The sequence below is a fragment of the Molothrus aeneus genome, chromosome 3, assembly GCF_037042795.1.
Source record: "Molothrus aeneus isolate 106 chromosome 3, BPBGC_Maene_1.0, whole genome shotgun sequence".
Classification (NCBI taxonomy): domain Eukaryota; kingdom Metazoa; phylum Chordata; class Aves; order Passeriformes; family Icteridae; genus Molothrus; species Molothrus aeneus.
The window spans coordinates 49,396,117-49,415,671 of NC_089648.1; the positions used below are offsets into that span (position 1 = coordinate 49,396,117).

The 19,555-nt window shown below is 41.4% G+C and overlaps 1 protein-coding gene across 1 annotated transcript; it reads left to right on the forward strand.

Moving 5' to 3' along the window:
* Positions 1-6,173: 6,173 nt before the first annotated feature.
* SMIM28 (small integral membrane protein 28) lies at positions 6,174-15,415 on the forward strand. Its single transcript, XM_066546878.1, has 4 exons — positions 6,174-6,200; positions 7,170-7,239; positions 7,597-7,836; positions 14,231-15,415. Exons 3-4 carry the CDS (start codon positions 7,726-7,728, stop codon positions 14,627-14,629), a joined length of 510 nt encoding a protein of 169 aa, XP_066402975.1. The 5' UTR covers positions 6,174-6,200; positions 7,170-7,239; positions 7,597-7,725; the 3' UTR covers positions 14,630-15,415.
* Positions 15,416-19,555: the final 4,140 nt, after the last annotated feature.

Sequence of the window (19,555 nt, forward strand, 5' to 3'; positions counted from 1 at the left end):
TATTGCAGTAACTCATGTGAGGAGAGGAAGGTGACAAGGCTCTTGGTTGGTTTGCTTACTTGCAAAAACAATTCATTGTCCCTTGAGAAAACAGAGGAATTGGTTTCTGGGTACAATTGCAATGCTGGCACCACAAGCACAAGGGCCCTGACAAAAATGTTCTTTTAAAATCCCAGCTGCGGGGATGGTCACCAGAGCAGATCTTACATCTCTCTTGTGTGCATTACCTTTTCTTTTAAAAGGACACTAAATAATTGAATATCTCAATGCAGGCTCTTGTGACCAGCCCCAAACCCAAGAGAATAAAGATTATTAGTTGGCAAAGCCGGGCATGAAGGTTAAAAAAAAAAGGGAAATATTTTAATGTAGTTTGCTACATGTGTTTTTTTTCTCACATGTTTTCAGTTTTTTAGATAGAGCTGTGCTGAGAGTAGGGCAAGAAGGATGACCACTCTTGAGGGTCTGTTGTAGGGGGTTGTGGGCTATATAGACTATGCTGTGTTGTTCTAGACAACATCACAGATCTGCAGTGACTGCAGAAGAAAAACAGGATGACAAAGAGGAACCCGAAGCAGGGCACAAGTGCCAAACTACACCACTTTGTCTCTTTTAGAGCCTGAGCCATCAAACCAAGCCAGTATGGGCGGACAAGCATCCCTCTCAAGGAGGCTACACCCTGCACATAGCAAAAAGTAATGGTTGGAGTCAAATAAAGTTTAAAAAACACCCTAAACCCTGAAGAGCGACATCAGAATGTAAATGTCTCTAACCAGTCAGGCCTAGAGCTGCCCCTACAACCTGGGCACATTGTAAATGCTCGCCCCTACAGGCCCCATTGCCCCTCAGCAGCCACCTGGCTCCTCCTGCTGTTAGCACACCAACTCACTTGGCACAGAGAGTGAGGAGGATATTCCTGGAAAAGCGGTGAGAGGTTCCCCATCTTGTAGCAGAATGAAATAGCTGCCTCAGATGTTCTTTTCACAACTGATTCCCTTTGTCCACCACTGCTCCAAGCAAAATCTACTTTTTCCCCAAAGAGAAAACCCACATTTAATCAGTCTGGCTTTAGGCTTTCCCCTCTGTACAACTCTGGCTGACCCTGAAGATCCACACAGGAGCAACATTTTGCACAGCAGCATCAATGCAGCCCAGGCTGGCCTGGAATGCACCGAGGGACAGACACCCTCTTCCCATTCCCTATCCAGAAGTGGGTCACTGCAGTGGATATTTTCTCACTACTCTCTCAAATGACAATATAGCCTCCTGAATTAAGGACTGAACATATGAAAGAACTGTTCAGATCATCCATTCAACCACACCAAGCCCCCAAGCAGAATCCTCTTTACATTTTGCTGCTGTTTTGACCCTTCTCATACAATCCCTCTCACCTTAACATCAGCATGTTATTCTTGGGCTGCAGATTGCATTTCCTAACTGAAAACGCGACCTGTTAGTAAAAAAGCTACCCATGCTGAGTAGTGGTTCTCAGCAGCTCAGCTGTCCAGGTATTTCTAATGTGCAATTATTCCCCTCTAAACACTCACACATCCCTCAGACAACATGTTTCCTTCAGGGTGGGTTTGCCATGCCACTCCCTGCTGCCAGGCTAAGCCTCTTCTTTTAAGAAGCCACACTTAAAGCCTTTGCCTTTGTGTCTGTGGTTTGCTATGGAGGGTATTGCATGGTGCCTTGTCTTTTCTAATACCAAGACCCTTTCATTGCAAATCCCATGGCATACTTTCCACTTGCATCCATGTAAGCTCTAATGTCCCCAGCCTGAGAAAACTGTGGCAGTGCCTTTACTCCACTGTTACAGCTGTTCTTATCCTTATGGCCTTGCACTGGTCAATTCTGAAATGCTTTTACACCGGAAACATCTGCCTGTTGTGTTTAACTCATCCCTTTCCCTCTCTGCCTCCTGACATTTTATTTGCCAGTCTATAGTTCCATTGAGGGAGCTCTTCAGCCTTTCCCTCACAGTTTTTAGCTGGTAACATCAGCACCTACAAGGGCAATGGGTTTTTCCTTGTCCAGCAGGCATTGCCTCCTAACACACAAGCACAAGGCACGGCAGCCAGCCAGGACAGGCAGCGCACCGAGCGCGGCACAATCGACGCAAATGGCATCATAAAGCAAACCCAGCCCAGGGGAATTTGAGCAGCTCCCACAGAGTCACAGAGTGACAGTCACAGAGTCACACTCAGCAGTGTCACACAGCACCTGCTGCACCAACAGGACACGCCAAGGGGGAGGACACCTGCCTTGGAGCCCCTCACTTCCCCCCTGAATGGTGGGGAGAAGTTTTCCCTTTTCTCTGCCCCTTCAGGTACCGCTGCAGTCCATGGGTGCCATCAGCTCTGCTTTATTAGCATCTATTAACATTTATTATACTGCATTTCAGGCTAACTCACCTGCCTTTGTGTAACAAGGCTCATACCCTAAAACCTAGGTTTGACTGCAACTTTGCTGGCCAGGTGAATCATTAGCAAGTGCACTTGAGAAAATAAAGTTGTTCTCACATCTACAGATTTGGGGCCTTTTTTATTTGAAATATTTTCTTAATGCATTTCATTTCTACAGCAAACTCTATTCTACAGGTTGCAGGAGGCTGTCTCTTCTCCATAAGTTTGAAGTAGAAATCTTTAGATTCAAATCAGTAGATTAAACTTCAGGATGTGAGGTCTGAATTGGAACCGTACACAAAATGTGTTTTATTTCAAGCAAAACAGTACAAAATTTCTCAAAGCCTCTCAGTTGATGTTCTCTTAAATAATACATTCATATGGATTCAGAAGTCCACAGTTTTCCTCCTGTCCAGAAGGCCAAAGGCCTTGACAACTGAGTACAACATGAACAAGTGTATCCTGATTTTTCAAAAGTTTCCAGCATTTTAATAATGGCAAATGAAGCGTTACAGATTCCTTATTAATGATGGGCAATATCAGGGCCTCTCTAAGCCTGTAATCAGAGACAATAACCTGTAAGAGGGTCTGTTGATAACTACAGTTCTGCTCGTGAGACTCACCTGGCTTTAAAGGGATGTTAGAGGACTTAGAGGTTAATTTGCATTTTTTCCACTCTGATGAAGAACTGAAGCTCTTCTAGAAGCTAGAAGAGCTATTGTTTCTCCAACAGTGCTCTCCTGACACTAGTTCTAAGCAACAATGTCAGAAAGAACAATTCCTTTGGAATCTAGCGATAACAGATTTTTGGCAGCAGATGATACCAACCAAATCAGGCTATATGGAGATATGATCATTCTTTTGTATAACATCTACTGAGTTAGCAACAAGTAGTGACACAGACTGCTGTACTTGGATACAGTGTCAGGAGATTTCATTCAGGGATTCACAATATTCTAGCAGAAAATTGCATCAGCTTGAACAAAAAATTGAACACAGGACTGCAGATATGTTGAGAGTTCAGTACCTAAGGCCTGCCCAGCACTACACAAGGTCAACAACCAGGGTAAGCAACATGAAACACAATGAACAATGAGGTAAATCTTAAAAGTTTACTTTTAAAAGCTCACCTGAAGGTTAACCACACATTCACATTTCTCCTTAGAAGTTTATTTCCTCATATTGGTGTCATGGTTCAGGGATGGTACTCCCCAGTTTAGCATTTCTCACTGAAACTCCAAACTACACACCATTTTCTCACCCAGCCCCTTTTCCCCTTCTTCCCTCAGAGGATCTGAGAGGAGAATTGGAGTCAAAAAAGGCAAAGATCATGGGTTGAGGTAAGAAATATTTACTAGAAACAGCAATGAGATAAGAAAATCAACAATATTAATAATGAAAGTACAAAAGGGAGAGTGTGGAGCTCGACCTGACTGCAGCCACGCCACCCAAAATTGTTTCTTTTTAGAACATCACCCTAATAAAGTAGCAAAATGCTTGTTTTGCTTATGGCAACACTTTTAAAAGCAAAAGCATAATGTAGTCAGCTGGCCCTTCAGAAATGCTGAAAAGAAGCCCAAATCACCAAAAACCCAACCATAAAACCAACCCCCCCCCCCTCCCTTCCCACTAAAACAAAGAGATTCTACATTTTGGCTAAATAAGAGTGAAGTGCCACAGTGTGTGCTGGCATATATGCAGTCTTAAATAGAGTGGCAGATTTTTCTCTTAAATAAGAGAAAACAAGAATTCAGGGTAAGGATGACCAGATGTAAATGAAGGGGATCAAACCTAGACTGACAGAAATGACAAAAAAGTACCTAATAAAACCCCATAGCTCTAGACAGAGCAATCCATCTATCCATCAGATGGATGCTGCTCAGCCACCAGCACTCTGCCATGACCACAGAGCTTTTCAAGTGTTATCACATTCACAGAAGTAAGTAAAGCTAAAATCTCAATATAAAGAAATTTTATCAAAAAAAGTACAAACCAGAATTGCTTAATTACCCAAGTGAGAAGGGAATGGACAGAAGCCAACACCACTCCCACCTGAAGGACACAGAAGCACCTGCCAGCTGGTCCTAGGCTAAAGTAATCCTGTCCCACCATTTCTCCTGGTGAATCTACACCTGCCAGCACAGGACTGCTGACAGTGGAACACCTCATCCACTAAAATTCTAGTTTTTCATTATTCAGATTAAGCCCCATACCATCCCTCACAGCAGCACAATCATTCAATCAGGGAAGTTTCACCAGCACCTGTGGGCAGCAGTAAAAGAAACTGGGGGAAGAAAGTGTCAAGAAACTTGAAAGGTTGTCTAAGGCACTGTGGATATTGTGTTCCCTACCAATATTGGTGGCATTATAGCCTAGAATTACACTGCAAGCCTCCAACATCTCAGCAATCAGGGAGATGAATAATTTATGACAGTTTGAGCTTTGAACTGAGGACAGTGGAGGTGCCTATTTTCTGCAGTGGCTTCCTCAGAAAGTCTCTCCCTGCTTCTCCGCTGTGGCACTGCAAGTGATAATACCAACACTGCCTCAGCTAAAAACATCACCTTGGCACTGTTTCACAAACCTTTACCAAACTTTAATCAAAGTCAGTGGTGCCATTCCATGTCAGCTATTTTCTCCAGATTGTTTGACCTGGCAGCTTCCAGATCAAACTATTTCAAAGAACAAAGCCAGTGGAGGAGGAGGGTAGGACATTTTGTCCGTGTCAAGATCTGGTGATCTCTGAACCCAACCCACACTTCAAAGTGGTGAGCCTGACATCTGGCCAAGGGCTTGGAATTAAGGATGAGCCTCTTTGCCCCAGCTTTCACACTGCAGCATGCCTCAAGCTACAAGGCTATTTATGAACTCTGTGTGAGAAGGAAAAATAAGTGTCTGTGAGCCCCACAGGGCTGTTAGAAATCTGCAACAGATTTGCCACCACAAACCCAGTCTTGAATGGCTCTGTTTCAGTTTGGCACAGGAGCAGATCTGCTCTACAAAGGCAGTGCAGCAAAAGGACACCTGACCCCTGGCAGCAGAAAGAGAGTATCCCAATCACACTCACTAATCTTGCTGCTGGCTCCACTGATGAGATAAAAAGCCAGAGGGACAATCATTACTTTATATTCTAATTACCTGCCTGACAAAAGGCACTGAATTTCCCCAAATTCCCACTCGGCCTCAGCTCTACAAAGTTAAATCATTCTTACACATTTTCCAGAGGTCAAGTATTCAAAGCAGCACTTGACAAATGGGGTCATAAAAGTACACACCTTATTTTTCTTGGCTAAAATTCATCAACTAGAATCTAAGGATGCCAAACAGGTGTTTATACTGTAAGGGGACGTATTTTTTTACTTCTCCTCATTATTCATGCACAGTCCCAAGGCAAATTTATAGCAAGCTTTTAAAAATAGCATTAATAATCTTAGGGGCTGCACTAAGACCCTAATTAAGATGGTATATGAATGTTTCCTGCTTGCATGTGAGATTCTAGATTTAAGCTACACAGTCTCAAGGCTCCTGAAAGGAATTAATTTTATTAACAGTGGTTTAGAAAAGATGGTTGTTATTCTTGCTTTTCTACAAGGTGTTGAGACATCAAGAGAAATATTTTACTATTTTGACCTGTGACCTGTTAATCCATGTTTAGGACCTGGCTTCTCAGCGGACATTGCAATTCAGAGTGTAACTGCCCTGGTCCTGGTGGTTGGACACACTCACCACCTCTGAAAGTGCTTTCCAAGGAGTGAGGCATTGAGGAAAGGAGGAGAAGCATGCAAAGGCTTTGCTGAGGTGAGATTTCTAGCTTCACACAGGAGCACCTCAGCAGAAGCAAGAGTTCAGTTGCCAGCAATGATGTGGCTGCTTCAGCAGCAAGACCAGCCCTTCATGCAATATTATTGTTCCCTGTCCACTGCTCACCTGGCAAATTCAGTAACAAACCGGGATAGATTTATCAAACTACCACACAGCCATGGTTCACCTGCAGGGTGAATCCTTCCTGCAAGCTGCAGACACAGGGATCACAGCCAGTTTTGGAGCAGGTTCTTGCAGGGTCCTCCTGCTAGAAATGGCAAGTGCTGGCACCACTGGCTGCCACTGCTGGAGCTGGAGGAGTAGAGCCTGGTGCTGCCAACTACACCTGCAGTTTTCTGGGAGCCATGAACTAAAAGAAAAGTTGATGAAAAAAAGTCCAGGCAAGAAATAAGAGGTTAAGATTCTAACCCCAAGTTTCTATTATCGGTCCTAAGCACAACTTTTGCTCTGACAGATAAGCCTTGAGAAATCATAAAAAGTGCACCACAGTTGAAAAGCTGCAGAGTTGAAAGAGACATTTAGCAATAGCTTTTCCCTCTGCCCACAGCAAGGCAGCAAAAGGCACCTGCAGCTTTGCAGCACAAGTTGCAGGTTGAATCAAGGTTTAATTCATGTTAAAGAGTCCTCTCTTCAGAAGTTACCACACATGAGTGAAATAAGTTCATGTTTCTTTTTGTGGATAAACAGTGTCTTCTCACTAGAAACAATTGCCATTTAACAAGTAGCCTAGAAAACTGTTAACCTGATTTAACTGAACTGACAACTCGTTCTTACCAGAAGCAATCGTACACTCCCACAGTGACCAAAGCTTTCCTGGCAGAGCTCTCTCTCTGGATTTATCATTAACATCTACATCCTAACACTGCTAAATAATTCAGTACAGCATTTAGCCTCGTGTCCTTGCCTCTCTACTCAGAAAACACTTTTCTTTTCTGTATGTTTCAGCAACAGGGAACAAAAACCTGCCTGGATTGCGCTTCCACCTTGTGCTGTGTAACTGAGGGAGGAACCTCAGGTACCCTTTCACTCTCAACATAGAAGCATGGGGCTTATTTATTTTATTTTGTTGGAAATAGTGTTTATTAGATAACTAAATATAGAGCGTTATTTATCCACATGGAGTCATGACCATGTGGGCTTAGATTCACATGCAAATTCCCCTTTTAATAATCCTAATGCAGGGAGTGCTCCAATCAGAGCGCTATCAGCCCCAGCTCCCAGATACCTGATGCCAGCTTTGCTGGTAATGTAGGCCACCGAAGCAAATCCAGAGAGATTGAGTTGGAAGTGGAGAGAGGCTCTGAGATCTATTTGCTTGGCTTCCTGACGACGAGGGGGTGTCTAACTTCCTTTTTCCTTTCCGGCTGGAAAGGGGATGCCGCTGGAGAGGGATCATTAGCTGCGAGCAGCCCGGCTGGGTCCAGGCTGGGAGGCGGAGACGCAGCTGCCAGCAGCGAGGCAAGGTGGAGGCACGAAGACAGAAGACCAGGTCAATGAAAGCATGAGGTGGCTCTTGGGCAGCAGCTTGAAAAATTTTGGACATGCTGACAGGGGGAACTATGACTGGCTAAACAGTGAACCAGGTGGGCCACTTCTGGAAACAGAGCTTCAGGTCTGTACCCCCTGCTCATCTCTATGGCATGTCCCTTGACTTTGCATGTGTGTGTATGTCTGTGTAACACCTCAGTGTACAGTGCAGAGTAAATCCCTGGGCATTGGGACGTACCAAAGCAGTCCTGATCAATTACAGAGAGTCGGAGCATTTCTTTATTGCTGCTAAGTCTTTTTAAACACATTTGTGGAGGAGAAAAACATTAGATGGAAAAATTTTGCTGGGGTGGCAGGTAAGGAAGTTTAATTACTTCTTTTAAGCATAAGGCACCCTTGATTTCCTTTCTGTTAAAGGCATGTTTACGCTCTGCATCTGGTGCCGGGAAGCCTCTCTGCAGATGTTGTGAGTCCCGCGCAGGCAGCAATGAACTCTTGTTCCCTAAGCTGAGCGCTGATTACTTCTGCCAGAGAGGATCACATGCAGCCCAGGGGGGGAGGGAAGCAGCCCCCAGAGATGAAAACACAGCCTGCTTTCTGGCTTGGTCTGGGATACAGCAAAAGGGTTTCTCTGATCAAAAATAATAATTTAAGGTGCATGTAGCTCCACAGTAAAGGTCCAAAGCATGTTGCATTAGCAAATGAACTGGCTACGTTACTCAGCTGATATATACAAAGTGTACTGTTACAAAATAAATGGGGGTAGGAGTGTGTGTGAGTGTCAAAACAGGACAAAAAGTAGTATTTAAATGTCGCCATGATTTTATGAAGGTCTGCCTCACTGGTAACATTTCCAGAGTTAGAACAGCAATGACAATGTCTTCACACCTTAAGACTTGCTTTTATCTGACAGTGAGAAACAAACAGCATCACCAGAGTCACATTCCAACAAATATTTGAAAATTCTGTGTAAATCCAGGCTCACATTTAAATTACATGTCATTACTAATGGATACAAAGCCACAAAAATATTTTTCTGTTTTCCAGAGTTACATGTTTTTGCTTTTACAAGCAATAATGAATCAGCTTCAAGGATCAGGATAGAGTTTGGAAAAGAACCTAAGGGGGGGACCACACCCTAATGACTTCAAAGCAGACTTTGTTCCAAATCCACTTAAAACATTTCAGAAGTATCGGTTTCCTGCTTCAACTTCAAAAGATATTAGTATAAATATGGGCTGTATTAGCAAAAATAATTTTAATGGAGTTCTAAGTATGCTAGCAAATCATTAAGAACATAATAAATCTTACCACAACTCAATCACTTCAATGGGAATTTCAGTAAGAAAAATAAACTTTCATTTTTCCATCCTCACACAAAAGCTTCCCTTAACCTCATGCTTTGCCTTATGAGGTCATTCCCTCCCAAGGCAGGTACTACCCCCCTTTTGTATAGACACATAGCTCAGCTCCAAGCCCATTCCTTTACTCATCATGGCTATACCACACAATTCAGCCACACTCTGCCTTTCATTCCTTCTCCAACAGGCACGAGTGAAAGCTCATCTCAACTGATATGGGTCACATAATCTGTAAACTGGCAACTGTACATGCTCGGCATGTTAAAAAAACATTGGCAGACAGATTACTAATGAAAGGCTTTTATCCTTCCAGTATGTGCTCAGTGGCTGGGGGAAACTGACCCTTTGCTTCAGTCCCTACAAATACATAAATGAAAGGAGGAGAATAAACAATGTCTAAACTATATCTTACTAAGAATCAGTTCTGGTAAAACAGGACTTTTTAGAAATATGATCTCTTTTATTTCCATAGAAATAAAGGCTCTTTTCCATAGAAATAAAGGCTCTTTTCTGCCTTTCTCTATTTTAAAAAGGGTATTTTCCCATATTTATGTGTCTGTAACTTGTTTCATGCTGGAAGTCAGATCCTTATTTTTGTCACTTACAAACCTGACAGTAGATGCTTGTGATGACACGGGCAGAGCATGCTGATCTCCAATGAAGCAGCATCAAACAAAACCAGTCAATTAATAATTCCATCAGTCACTTCATATGCCTGCTGTAGAAACTTTCAGATATAAAACAGTAGAGGATTTTACCTTAAATATGGTCTGCAGTTATATTACTTTCAATTAATGAAGATTGAGTTTGATTTCTAGAAAATTTTGTTTTCCAGTTCTGGCAGCTATTCTTGATACCTATACACAGTGGTTACTTTTCTAGTTTTAGAGCTTCAGCTGCAGAAGTTAGCTTTAGGTCAGTTTAGAACAAGTTTTAGTTTGGCATTTCAGAATTTTTTTAAGTGACCTTTGATTCACTGTATTAAAGTTATCCCCATTTTTAGTGTAATTTTTAAAATGCCTATTAGATTTCCCAAGTCTTTATGTTAAGATCTTTGCAACATTCTTCAGTAGCCCTTTAGGCAGTCATTGCAGAAATGGAAACAAAAGCACAATAGAAAAAGAGGGACTAATATTGATCAATTGTCTGTAATACATTTGATATATTTATACTGATATACGTACAAGAAGTCCATCATTGTCCTTTTGGAACTACATCTCAAAGTAAAATCAGTCCATGTAATGTTTGGCAGGAGGCAGCATCCAAATGGATACATAACTCCTTGGTCAGGTCCAGGGCATCTGTGGGGCAGTAGTTCTAAAAAACTATTTCAGCTCAAATAATACACTAAGTAGCCTACAAATTACTTCACCCAGATAGGAAAGTCTTAACATTAGCTGTGCTTAAACAGCTATGAGCACTCTGAAACACAGACTGAGCAATACCAGTCTTTATTGTCACCTGTTAGCATGAAAAAGCATGAAGCTGAGTCAGGGGAGGTTTAGGTTAGATATGAGGAAAGATTTTTCACTCAGAGGGTGGTTGGGCACTGGAACAGGCTCCCCAGGGCAGTGGTCACAGCACCAAGCCTGACAGAGTTAAAAAATCATTTGGACAATGTTCTAAGGCACACAGTGTGGCTCTTGGGGTGTCCTGCACAGGGCCAGGAGTTGAGATCAATGATCCTGATGAGTCCCCTCTAACTCAGCATATTTTATAATTCTATAATATTGCCTAATTCTTAATCCTATCTGCTTTATGTGCCACTAATTTGCAGATCATAGTAAAACTCACTTACTGTTCTTCAACAACTATACAGTGGTTGTGAAACAAAAGAACAAACTAAACAAATTTATTATGTCTTCTTTTGCACACATTACTGAATAGGTAGCCACCAGGCACTGGTTACTGTGGTTATTTTGAAATAGAACAGGATAAAATAGGAGTAGTTCAGTTGGAAGGGGTCTGCAATGAAAATCTAGTCCAACCACCCGACCTCTTTACTTAGTACAAGAGAATATGGGCTGCTTTGTAATAACATTGCAATTTTTGACCAGATCCCACAGTGCAATAAAGTACTTGCAGGTTCAGGGCACTGCCTTTCCACCTTCAGAGGTAGCAATACAGGTGCAGAATTTCTGCAGACCATTCCCAAGGATCTCAACCCAGTCAAACCAACGAGTAACCCACAAGAAACACCTCCACTGATCTGTCTTGCCCCTTCCCCAGAGCGTTTGGTATCAGAGACAGGAGAACAGCTCCCCAGGAGAACATCTGCTTTACCACACAAGCAGGCTGTCCTCTCTCCTCCCACAACCTTCTGACTCAGTCACTGCATACTCTACACACCCTGCAACACAGTACCCTGAGGTTTGTGGTGTTCACCTCCTTCCCTAAGCAATCTATCACAACCCTGAGGAGGCATTTTGTGCACAATAATGTAATTTAAAATTATATGTGTTGCAGAGAAAATTAAGGATTTCACAGATTTCAAAAATGCTGGCATTTATTCAGGCTTGAGAGCTTGATTTTGCAATTTTAGAAATAGTGCTATAGGCTATACTTTGAGGGCCTTTAAACAAGAAGAGGTTTCAGGCCAATAACCCAACTGATACCCTAAGGTGTCTTTTTGTGGCTACCTCACAGACTGTTGCCATCTGAGCCAGCTCATACTACAAATAGCTGCACTCCTTCCATTTTTTTACCATTAGATGCAAACTGTGCCCTCCAACAATAATATATTTTGCACCTTTCTCTTAATAGGCACTTCATTGCAAGGCACAAGACCTCTGGGTTCCAGTCAAGGCTTTGGAGCAAAGTATATTTCCCTGAGAGGCAAGACCATTTGTTAATTCCTTCCATCAAGCTTAACCTTTCCTTCCCTTCTGAAGTCCAGTATTTGTGCAAGGCCTTGTCTTACAGCCCTCACTCTTGCCTGTGCCTCCACCAGCACATGAAGGATACACTGAGTCCTTGGCCATTATTCAACATGCAAATATCACTGCAGTGAAATTTATAGGGAAGCTGCACTGAGTTTAAATGATAATTGGGGCTCTATGTACCTTTTACTAATCTCATGTAGGAAATACTGGCAATCTCACTCCCTGTCCTCACAAACCACCAAAATACTGTACAATTCAGATACTAAGACCAAGGCTTAACCTGGATGAAAGCCTGCTCCATACAAATTAAACCCAAAACTTAGACTTGGATTTTAAAAAGAAGCTCTTCATTGATCAGGAATAATGCTGTCCATTATAAGCTCAGCTCTTCTCAATATTTACTGTAAGAGTATTGGTAACACATCAGTATCAATGAGTCTCCACATACACAGAGCACTAACATAATACTGCTGAATGCTTTTTTCTCATTTTCTCTTGAAATGTTTCATGCATGTCATAAGGTACTCTAGAAAAGCATTAACAACTTTTTTAAAAATCCCCTAATTTTTAAGAAATTATTTAATGTTTGCATTGGAAGAACAGCAGGAACAACTTCTTCCAATTCTGCTTTTTCCTGACACCCACTGAATGGTCAGGTAAGACAACAGCTTATACAGCCAGAAAATCTTTAATAAAAAGTACCAATAAATATAAAATAGTTCTTTAATATGCTTTTTTGGGGGTAAAAGACTATTGGAGAAAAAATAGCTTCATAGCTAATCTGCAAAGGTTTCAGTGTATTTTAAAATTACTTTAATGCATTTAGCTTCTGACCCACAATACCTTAGAGAAAAAATAGAAAAGCAGTAATCTTCCCTACATTATTTGTTAGGAATCAATGCCTATTTATTTTATTTTTCTTAGGCATGACACATAATAATTATTTCATAATACGACAACAAAGCAAAGAGGTTACAATTGACTAGTAGATAACCAGCTGAATGTAGATTACAGTGTGATTTTGTAGCTAGAAGAATGACTGTGATTCCTGGAAGAATAAGAACAGAAATTTTTTGTAGACTAAAAAGGAGATGCTGGAGTTACTGTCCTTTTCACAAAGCCATTGCTACAAACAGGCCAGTTTGCATTCCTGCTTCCAAACCCTTGGGGGAAAGAATCACTGAAGTTCTCCTGGCCTGAATGGCACCTTCACTCAAAATAAAGGAAATCTGATCCATTGACCAGTTTAGTCTCACCATGCAAATGTGAAAAAGGCACCTCACAGCATTAGTCAAGAGCTTACAAAGGGAATTACTTGATAAACAGCATTATAAAGTTTGGGTTTTCCTTCTGCCCTAGACTAGACTCTGAATGAGACCCAATCATCAGAAGATGGAGTCAGACTGGAAACAAGATATACTAAATTTTAAAACTAAATCTAATACAACACAAAAGCACAAATGGCTTTGTTGGTTTTTCTCATAGCTTATGACTCCAGTTAACATTACATCACAATTCAAAAGCTGTGGGACAGAGGTCATTTGTGCTACATTTGCAGAAAACAAAGCTAACACAGCAGTCACAAGTGTTACTTCTCTTACACCAGAAGTTCTTTTTCTGTAGTTTTAAACAGGAGAAAACGATTCTTGGATCACTGGCAGAGCAAGCTCAAGAGGTCCAGTCCAAGCTGTCCTGTCCAAGAAAAACAATGTGTTTTATTTGGAACTGGCCTGTGAGGTTAGAACAACCCAAAGAGCAGGTATTGTAGGCAATGGCCCCTGTTGGAAAGGGCTAGTTGCTGTAATATTTGTTCTTTAAACAGTTTTCCAAACACAAAGAAGCAACACCAGATGGTGGATCACCAGCATTATTCATCTGCAATTCAATGTTCTCCCAAATTTTAAAAGCTCGACCAGTATCCTGAAAATTGACCAGTCTCCTGCTATAATCCAAGAGCAATAAAATGTCATAAAAAATGGCATATATTTCCAGGTTTTTAGGGTTTTTCCCCCATTGGAGACAGGGCTTTCTAAAAATCCAACACTCTTAGCAACTTCTCTGGGGTTTTTTGTCTCTGGTTGTAATTTGTTTAATTGGCCAGTAAATAAAATTCATGAGTCTGCAAAACATATTGCTTGGTTGATACTGGTGTAGAGAGAAAGAAAGTTGGAAAAGCAACCGCTATGTCACAAGGCAGAGATGGGGAATGTGTTTTTTCTCTCTGACTAAGAGGTCTCCAAGAATCCAACACCCTTCCTCTTTGCTTTGGTTACAGAGCAGACAGCAGACAAGCTCAACCAAAGACGACATAGAGCCATTTCTGTGTATCATACTGCCTGCCACCATGATGCTCTTCCTGGCATTCCTGCTGCTCTTCCTGTACCGCCGCTGCCAGCGCCCCGCTCAGCAGGGACAGATCTTCAGCATCGACCTTCCTGAGGCCCTGCCCGAGCACGACGTGCCCCATTTCCTCTCTGCCCTGCCCTGGAGCAGCGAGCAGAGCTTCCACTACTCCACGCTGGTCCCTGACGCCACCTTCCTCTCGGTGTGTTTGCCTCCGTCGTATGAGGAGGCCACCATGAAGACTTCCCTGGAAGAGGCTCACACTGAGCTCTCTCCAGACCCAGTGCCTCCCTACGAAGAGAGCACGCTGCAGAGCAGCAGCACCAAATGAACTTCCCCCAGAAGCACCTTAGCTGAAGCATGCAGCACAAAGGTGGAGCTGCTATGGCCTTTAAGATTTGTGAAAAGGTTCCAAATGAGGCACAAAACCAATGAATTTACGAAGGAAGAAACTTGAAGTAACAGGGACTGCGTCTCTTCACCTCATCCCAGGATTCTCTACCTTCCATTTGTGGCACGTGTACACACAGTGTGGCACCACTCCCATCCAGACTGGCAACGTGGGGATTCTAGTTAACAAACATGTCATGCAAGGATTAAACTTAAGGAAAGCTGGGAAGCTCTTCCTCTGTAATCCCTCAGCTACAATGAAAAGTCAATAATGCTATAGATTCAGCAATCACAAAAAGGGCTTTTAGCACATACATATTCCAGTTGGGGTTGTTTTTTGTTTTTTTGGGTTTTTTTTCTATTTTATGCATTTATATTTAAATGAGTTTTTGACAAGCTGAGTCACTCAGTCTGTGTGCGTTTACATCACATCATTCTGCAGTGCTCTGGAATGATCACAGCAGCTCTCAGGAAAGCAAGTAAATACATAACCTCTACAAAATTTCCAGTAACTGTCCCCAAAGGTTCAAATGTGCACTGTGAATAAAGGCTGTCTTTTCCCACAATTGGACAATGAGGACAAGCAGCAACCAGGGAAGACCTGATTGTTCTGGGTGAGGAAGCCTCCATGCAAGAGCACACTCACTCTATTGCTACAAGCTGCTTGCCAAGGTCTGCAAGGTCCCAACATTCCAGACTACTCAGCGGACTTTTTTCCAAGACTAAAAAAATAAACCATGTGACTTACTTGGTGCAGCATGTAAAGGAGTTGAGGAAAAATTAATAAAATCAAGTGCACCAAAAATGCCCTGGTCTATATTTCAAAACAGCATTATAATCCCTTCCCCTTCATCCCTAGGGCAGGGTGAGGCTGGTTCAAGTGTGTTGGTGGCAGTGGTTCCGAGGGCTTGCATATGCTTTCAGAAAATGATGTATGTCATCTTCAATTCTTTCTTACAGGATAGCATTTTCACCAAGTTGATAGATGCTCGTGTTACAGAAGGTGGTTGCTACAGGTCCTGACAGCCTCAAAGGTTATGTTGGCAAGCCAGAGACAAATGCAGTGTCATGGAATAGCTGACACCTGCAAAGAAGAATCTGTTGTAGCAGCTGGTGCAGCCTTGGTGTAACTTACAAACCCAAAGGCTTGCACTTGGTGATTTCAGCAGCTGTCAGGAGGTGTCAGTAACAGCCAGTCCTGATTTAGGAAATTAGCATGCTCCTTAAAAATACCCAACAAAAACAACAACACAATACAGAAGAAAAAATCCTCACTGTACAGCAGAAGAAAGGCCACTTTAGAGCTGCAAGGTGGTTGAATTCTGTGTTATGTCAACAGTGACACAAGAACAGTAACCAAATAGTCCATAGCAAAACTAATGTTCCACTCAATCATTTCTCTTACAATGAGAAAAAAAATATGCCTTTTTTATTGAGGAAAAAAAGGGTTATTTTCTTGAACTACAAATTTGAGTTAATTCTTTTTCTAATGTTCCAAACTGAAGGAGCAGATGTTTTGGAAAACTCCAAATTCAATCAACCATTTTTCTTTTCAGACCATATCTGGGAACAGTTCCCAGTATTTGCTGATGTGTTTGAAAGTACCATGTTCTAATGCCTCCTCACATTTTCTTTACTTCCTTAATATTTGGTGCATGCAGTTGGTTCTAAGGAAAGCTGGAAAAATACAAGAGCTCCAGACAATTCTCTAATTGGAAAGGTGCAAAGGTTTGAGGTTCAAAGAGAAACCACTTCTGCCTCTGGTGTCTCTGTATTCCACTAACTTCAGGGGAATTGTATGGATATGCTTGAAAACTCACGCATTGTCATATCAAGTTGAATATATTTGAATATATTGCCTTAAAAGATCTTAAGAGATTTACTCTGTTCTGAAATGAGTTATGCTGTTCTTCAACACAATCTCTTTTTTACCCTTAACTTGGGTAGAGCCTCTAGGCTCATCCTTCTAAACTGCTCTCAAGTTACCTTAGTTACAGTTAAGAAAAATTTTGACTGGTATTCCTTGTGACCAAGACTGGATATACTTCTATAACTAGTTGAGAAATGCTATTCTCTGCAAGAATATAGAGAGCAATTGTGCTTCATGGAGTATTTATTGGACAACTCTCAAATCCTGCTTTAGAGAAATAGCTTTGATTGTTAGCATTGCTAAAGACAATTAAAAACAGATACTTGCTCAAATCCATACTAACAGAAACCCTGCTGTGACTTAAATTCTTCCTTCTAGTAAACTGCATTTTATTCCATCTGGAATTGATATCCCTTATCTCATTCCAACACAGATTTGTCTAGTCTTGTATGTTAATTGTCCCTAGTAGGTTTCAATATGACCAGGATTTTGACTATTAAATCTCCACCCCAAAGAGAAGGCCCACAAAAAAAAAAAAAAAAAAAAAAAAAAAAAAGTTTCTCAAGCAAATATACTGAAATTAAGTCTCCATTGCCTAGAAGCTGCCTCTGATCCTGTCAGGCTGTGCTACATACATCTCAGCATCCACCAGGTTACTGATGTTGGTGCTACTGGCTGTGGAGCAGCTATCAGGTCCTCTGGGCAAACACCTTGTGCATCAAAGCAGAGCTTTGTGAAAAGATTCCAAATGAGGCACAGAACCAATGAATGCTCCCTCAAAGCAGAGAGCTCATGACCTGAAAGGAACTCGTGCCTGGCAATAGGAGCAGCCATAGGCGCAGTGGGAAGATCTCCCATTTTTTTAGCTGCAGTAATCTGAAAGGTGAAGGTTTAGAGCACCCCATCTAAAAGAAAGATGTTGGAATTGGGACCAGAAACAAAAAACTGAAGGGAGACATTAAGTTTTCAATTACATAAAAGGTAGCTACAAACACAGTAAAATAGGGACCCCTCCTGCCTACACCAATCTGAACTGTTGCTAGTGATTTTAAACTGAAGAAAGATTAAATCAGAAAAGAAATCTCTTAAAGTCAAGTGTAGGCTGAAAGTGCAGTGAAGCAGTGGACACACTGAGAAGGTAGACAAATGTCTGTCCAGTATGATGAAGGCTCCTGGTTAGAGCAGAGAATGGATTAGATTCTTCTCTGTGTCCTTTCCTGTTCCTATGCCCTAAAATTACACCGGAGTAAATTTTGTTCCTTGTTTCCAAATTATATAAAATCAGATGGCTGTTTCTTTGAAAATTTCATATTATGAGATTTCATGTGCATCCAGAAATCACTGTAACATTGTCATTGTACTTTATAGACACAAGGTCCTTTTTCTTTTTTTTTTTTTGTTTAAATCTTGTATCTGCTAGCACACATACAAATTATGAACTCACCTTGTTGTGAAGGGTAATTGTAATTAATTTTTCTATTATGAGAATACTAAGGAACCCTGATGAGATTAATTATGTATACACTACCCCTTGTTTATATTTAGTAGGAAATCATGCAACAATACAGGCCCTTTCATTAAGGAGGCTTCACAAGCTTGGAGAGCAATCTCTGTGCTTGTCCTCCCCCAGAGAACTGCCCGAGTCTCTCACTGACATGGGTCCATTGTCCTGCAGACCAAGACAAATACACATCTTGCACACATGGCAGATTCTTGATCAAAAGACATTTAATAGACAACAACACAGGTAATTTATACAAAATAGTTCTTCTAGATACCCACTGAAAGTATTCAGCATGTATCTCTGATAACGCCACAGTAGTTTCATATTAATAGAATATCCTGCCCGTCTCATTTTAGCCAAAGGAAAAAAAAAACATGACACAGCTCTTTGCAGCCACTGTGGGATCTCAGAAAATAACATCTCACATAAAATTGATGCATGCTTCTGCATAGATGGAGCATCTGGCACCTGATCTTTGCTGAACTTAAAACTAACTCGTGACTCATTGGTTTGTACCGGCCAATGATAAAATGTGCTTTTCAAAACACAGTAGTCATTGCTTGGCATTATGAAGTAAGCCTTGGTCTAGGGAAGGCACAATAAGCATTTCAGTGAACACATTTCATTTTAGAGAGAGATCCTCACTTGTAACAAATATCTTGACCAGAAATTTAGAAACCAAACTGAAGAGGAAAACACTTTGAAAAAAGAAAACCAAACAAACCCTGACAGTATATGTTTATGATAGTTCCATAATATCACAGTGGTCAAGAAGGAACTATTCCCAAAATAAAACTCTTCACTTAATCCATGCTTTAAAGGATTTTACTTGGGTTCTTATGGGAGCAAAGCCTCCAAATGCAGACACACAACTACTTTTGCTAGTACAAACTCCACTGGCATGAACTATATGTGCTCCAGCAGTGAAAACTCTTACAAATGTAGGTTTTATCAAAGGGAGAAAGTGAGTGGGCAGTCTTATTCTGGTTAGGAGAGCAATTTTTTTGGGTGAGGGTTTTTTTTGTTGTTGTTGTTGTTTTTTGATGGGTTTTTTCACAAATTTTCAAGAACAAACATTGCACAAAGACATCTGATAAGGATAAGCTGAATGCTTATGGCAAATAAATTATTCACTGACTCCTCTCTCAAAAACTGTCATAAGTGAAACACTATGAATTTTTAATAATGAAATTTCTTAATTTCAGTCTGTTAGTAAATAATCATGTCATGCCATGACTTTCATTACAAAGCAGTTCCATTCCTCACTTGGATAACGAGATCTTCTGCAGAACAGGAAAGGCATGTGAGTGTGGAGCCTAAGGAAGGTGTCCTCTGTAATAAAGACAACCTGCCATTCTCAGTGGCATTGCTAGCAAGGCTGGACACAGCTCATAAATCAGTGCTGCAGACACCTGGATGCTGATGAAGACAGCAAAACCTCATTGAAGACTCTGGGATACATGACTAGCCTGACAGCAGTGAAAATGTACTTT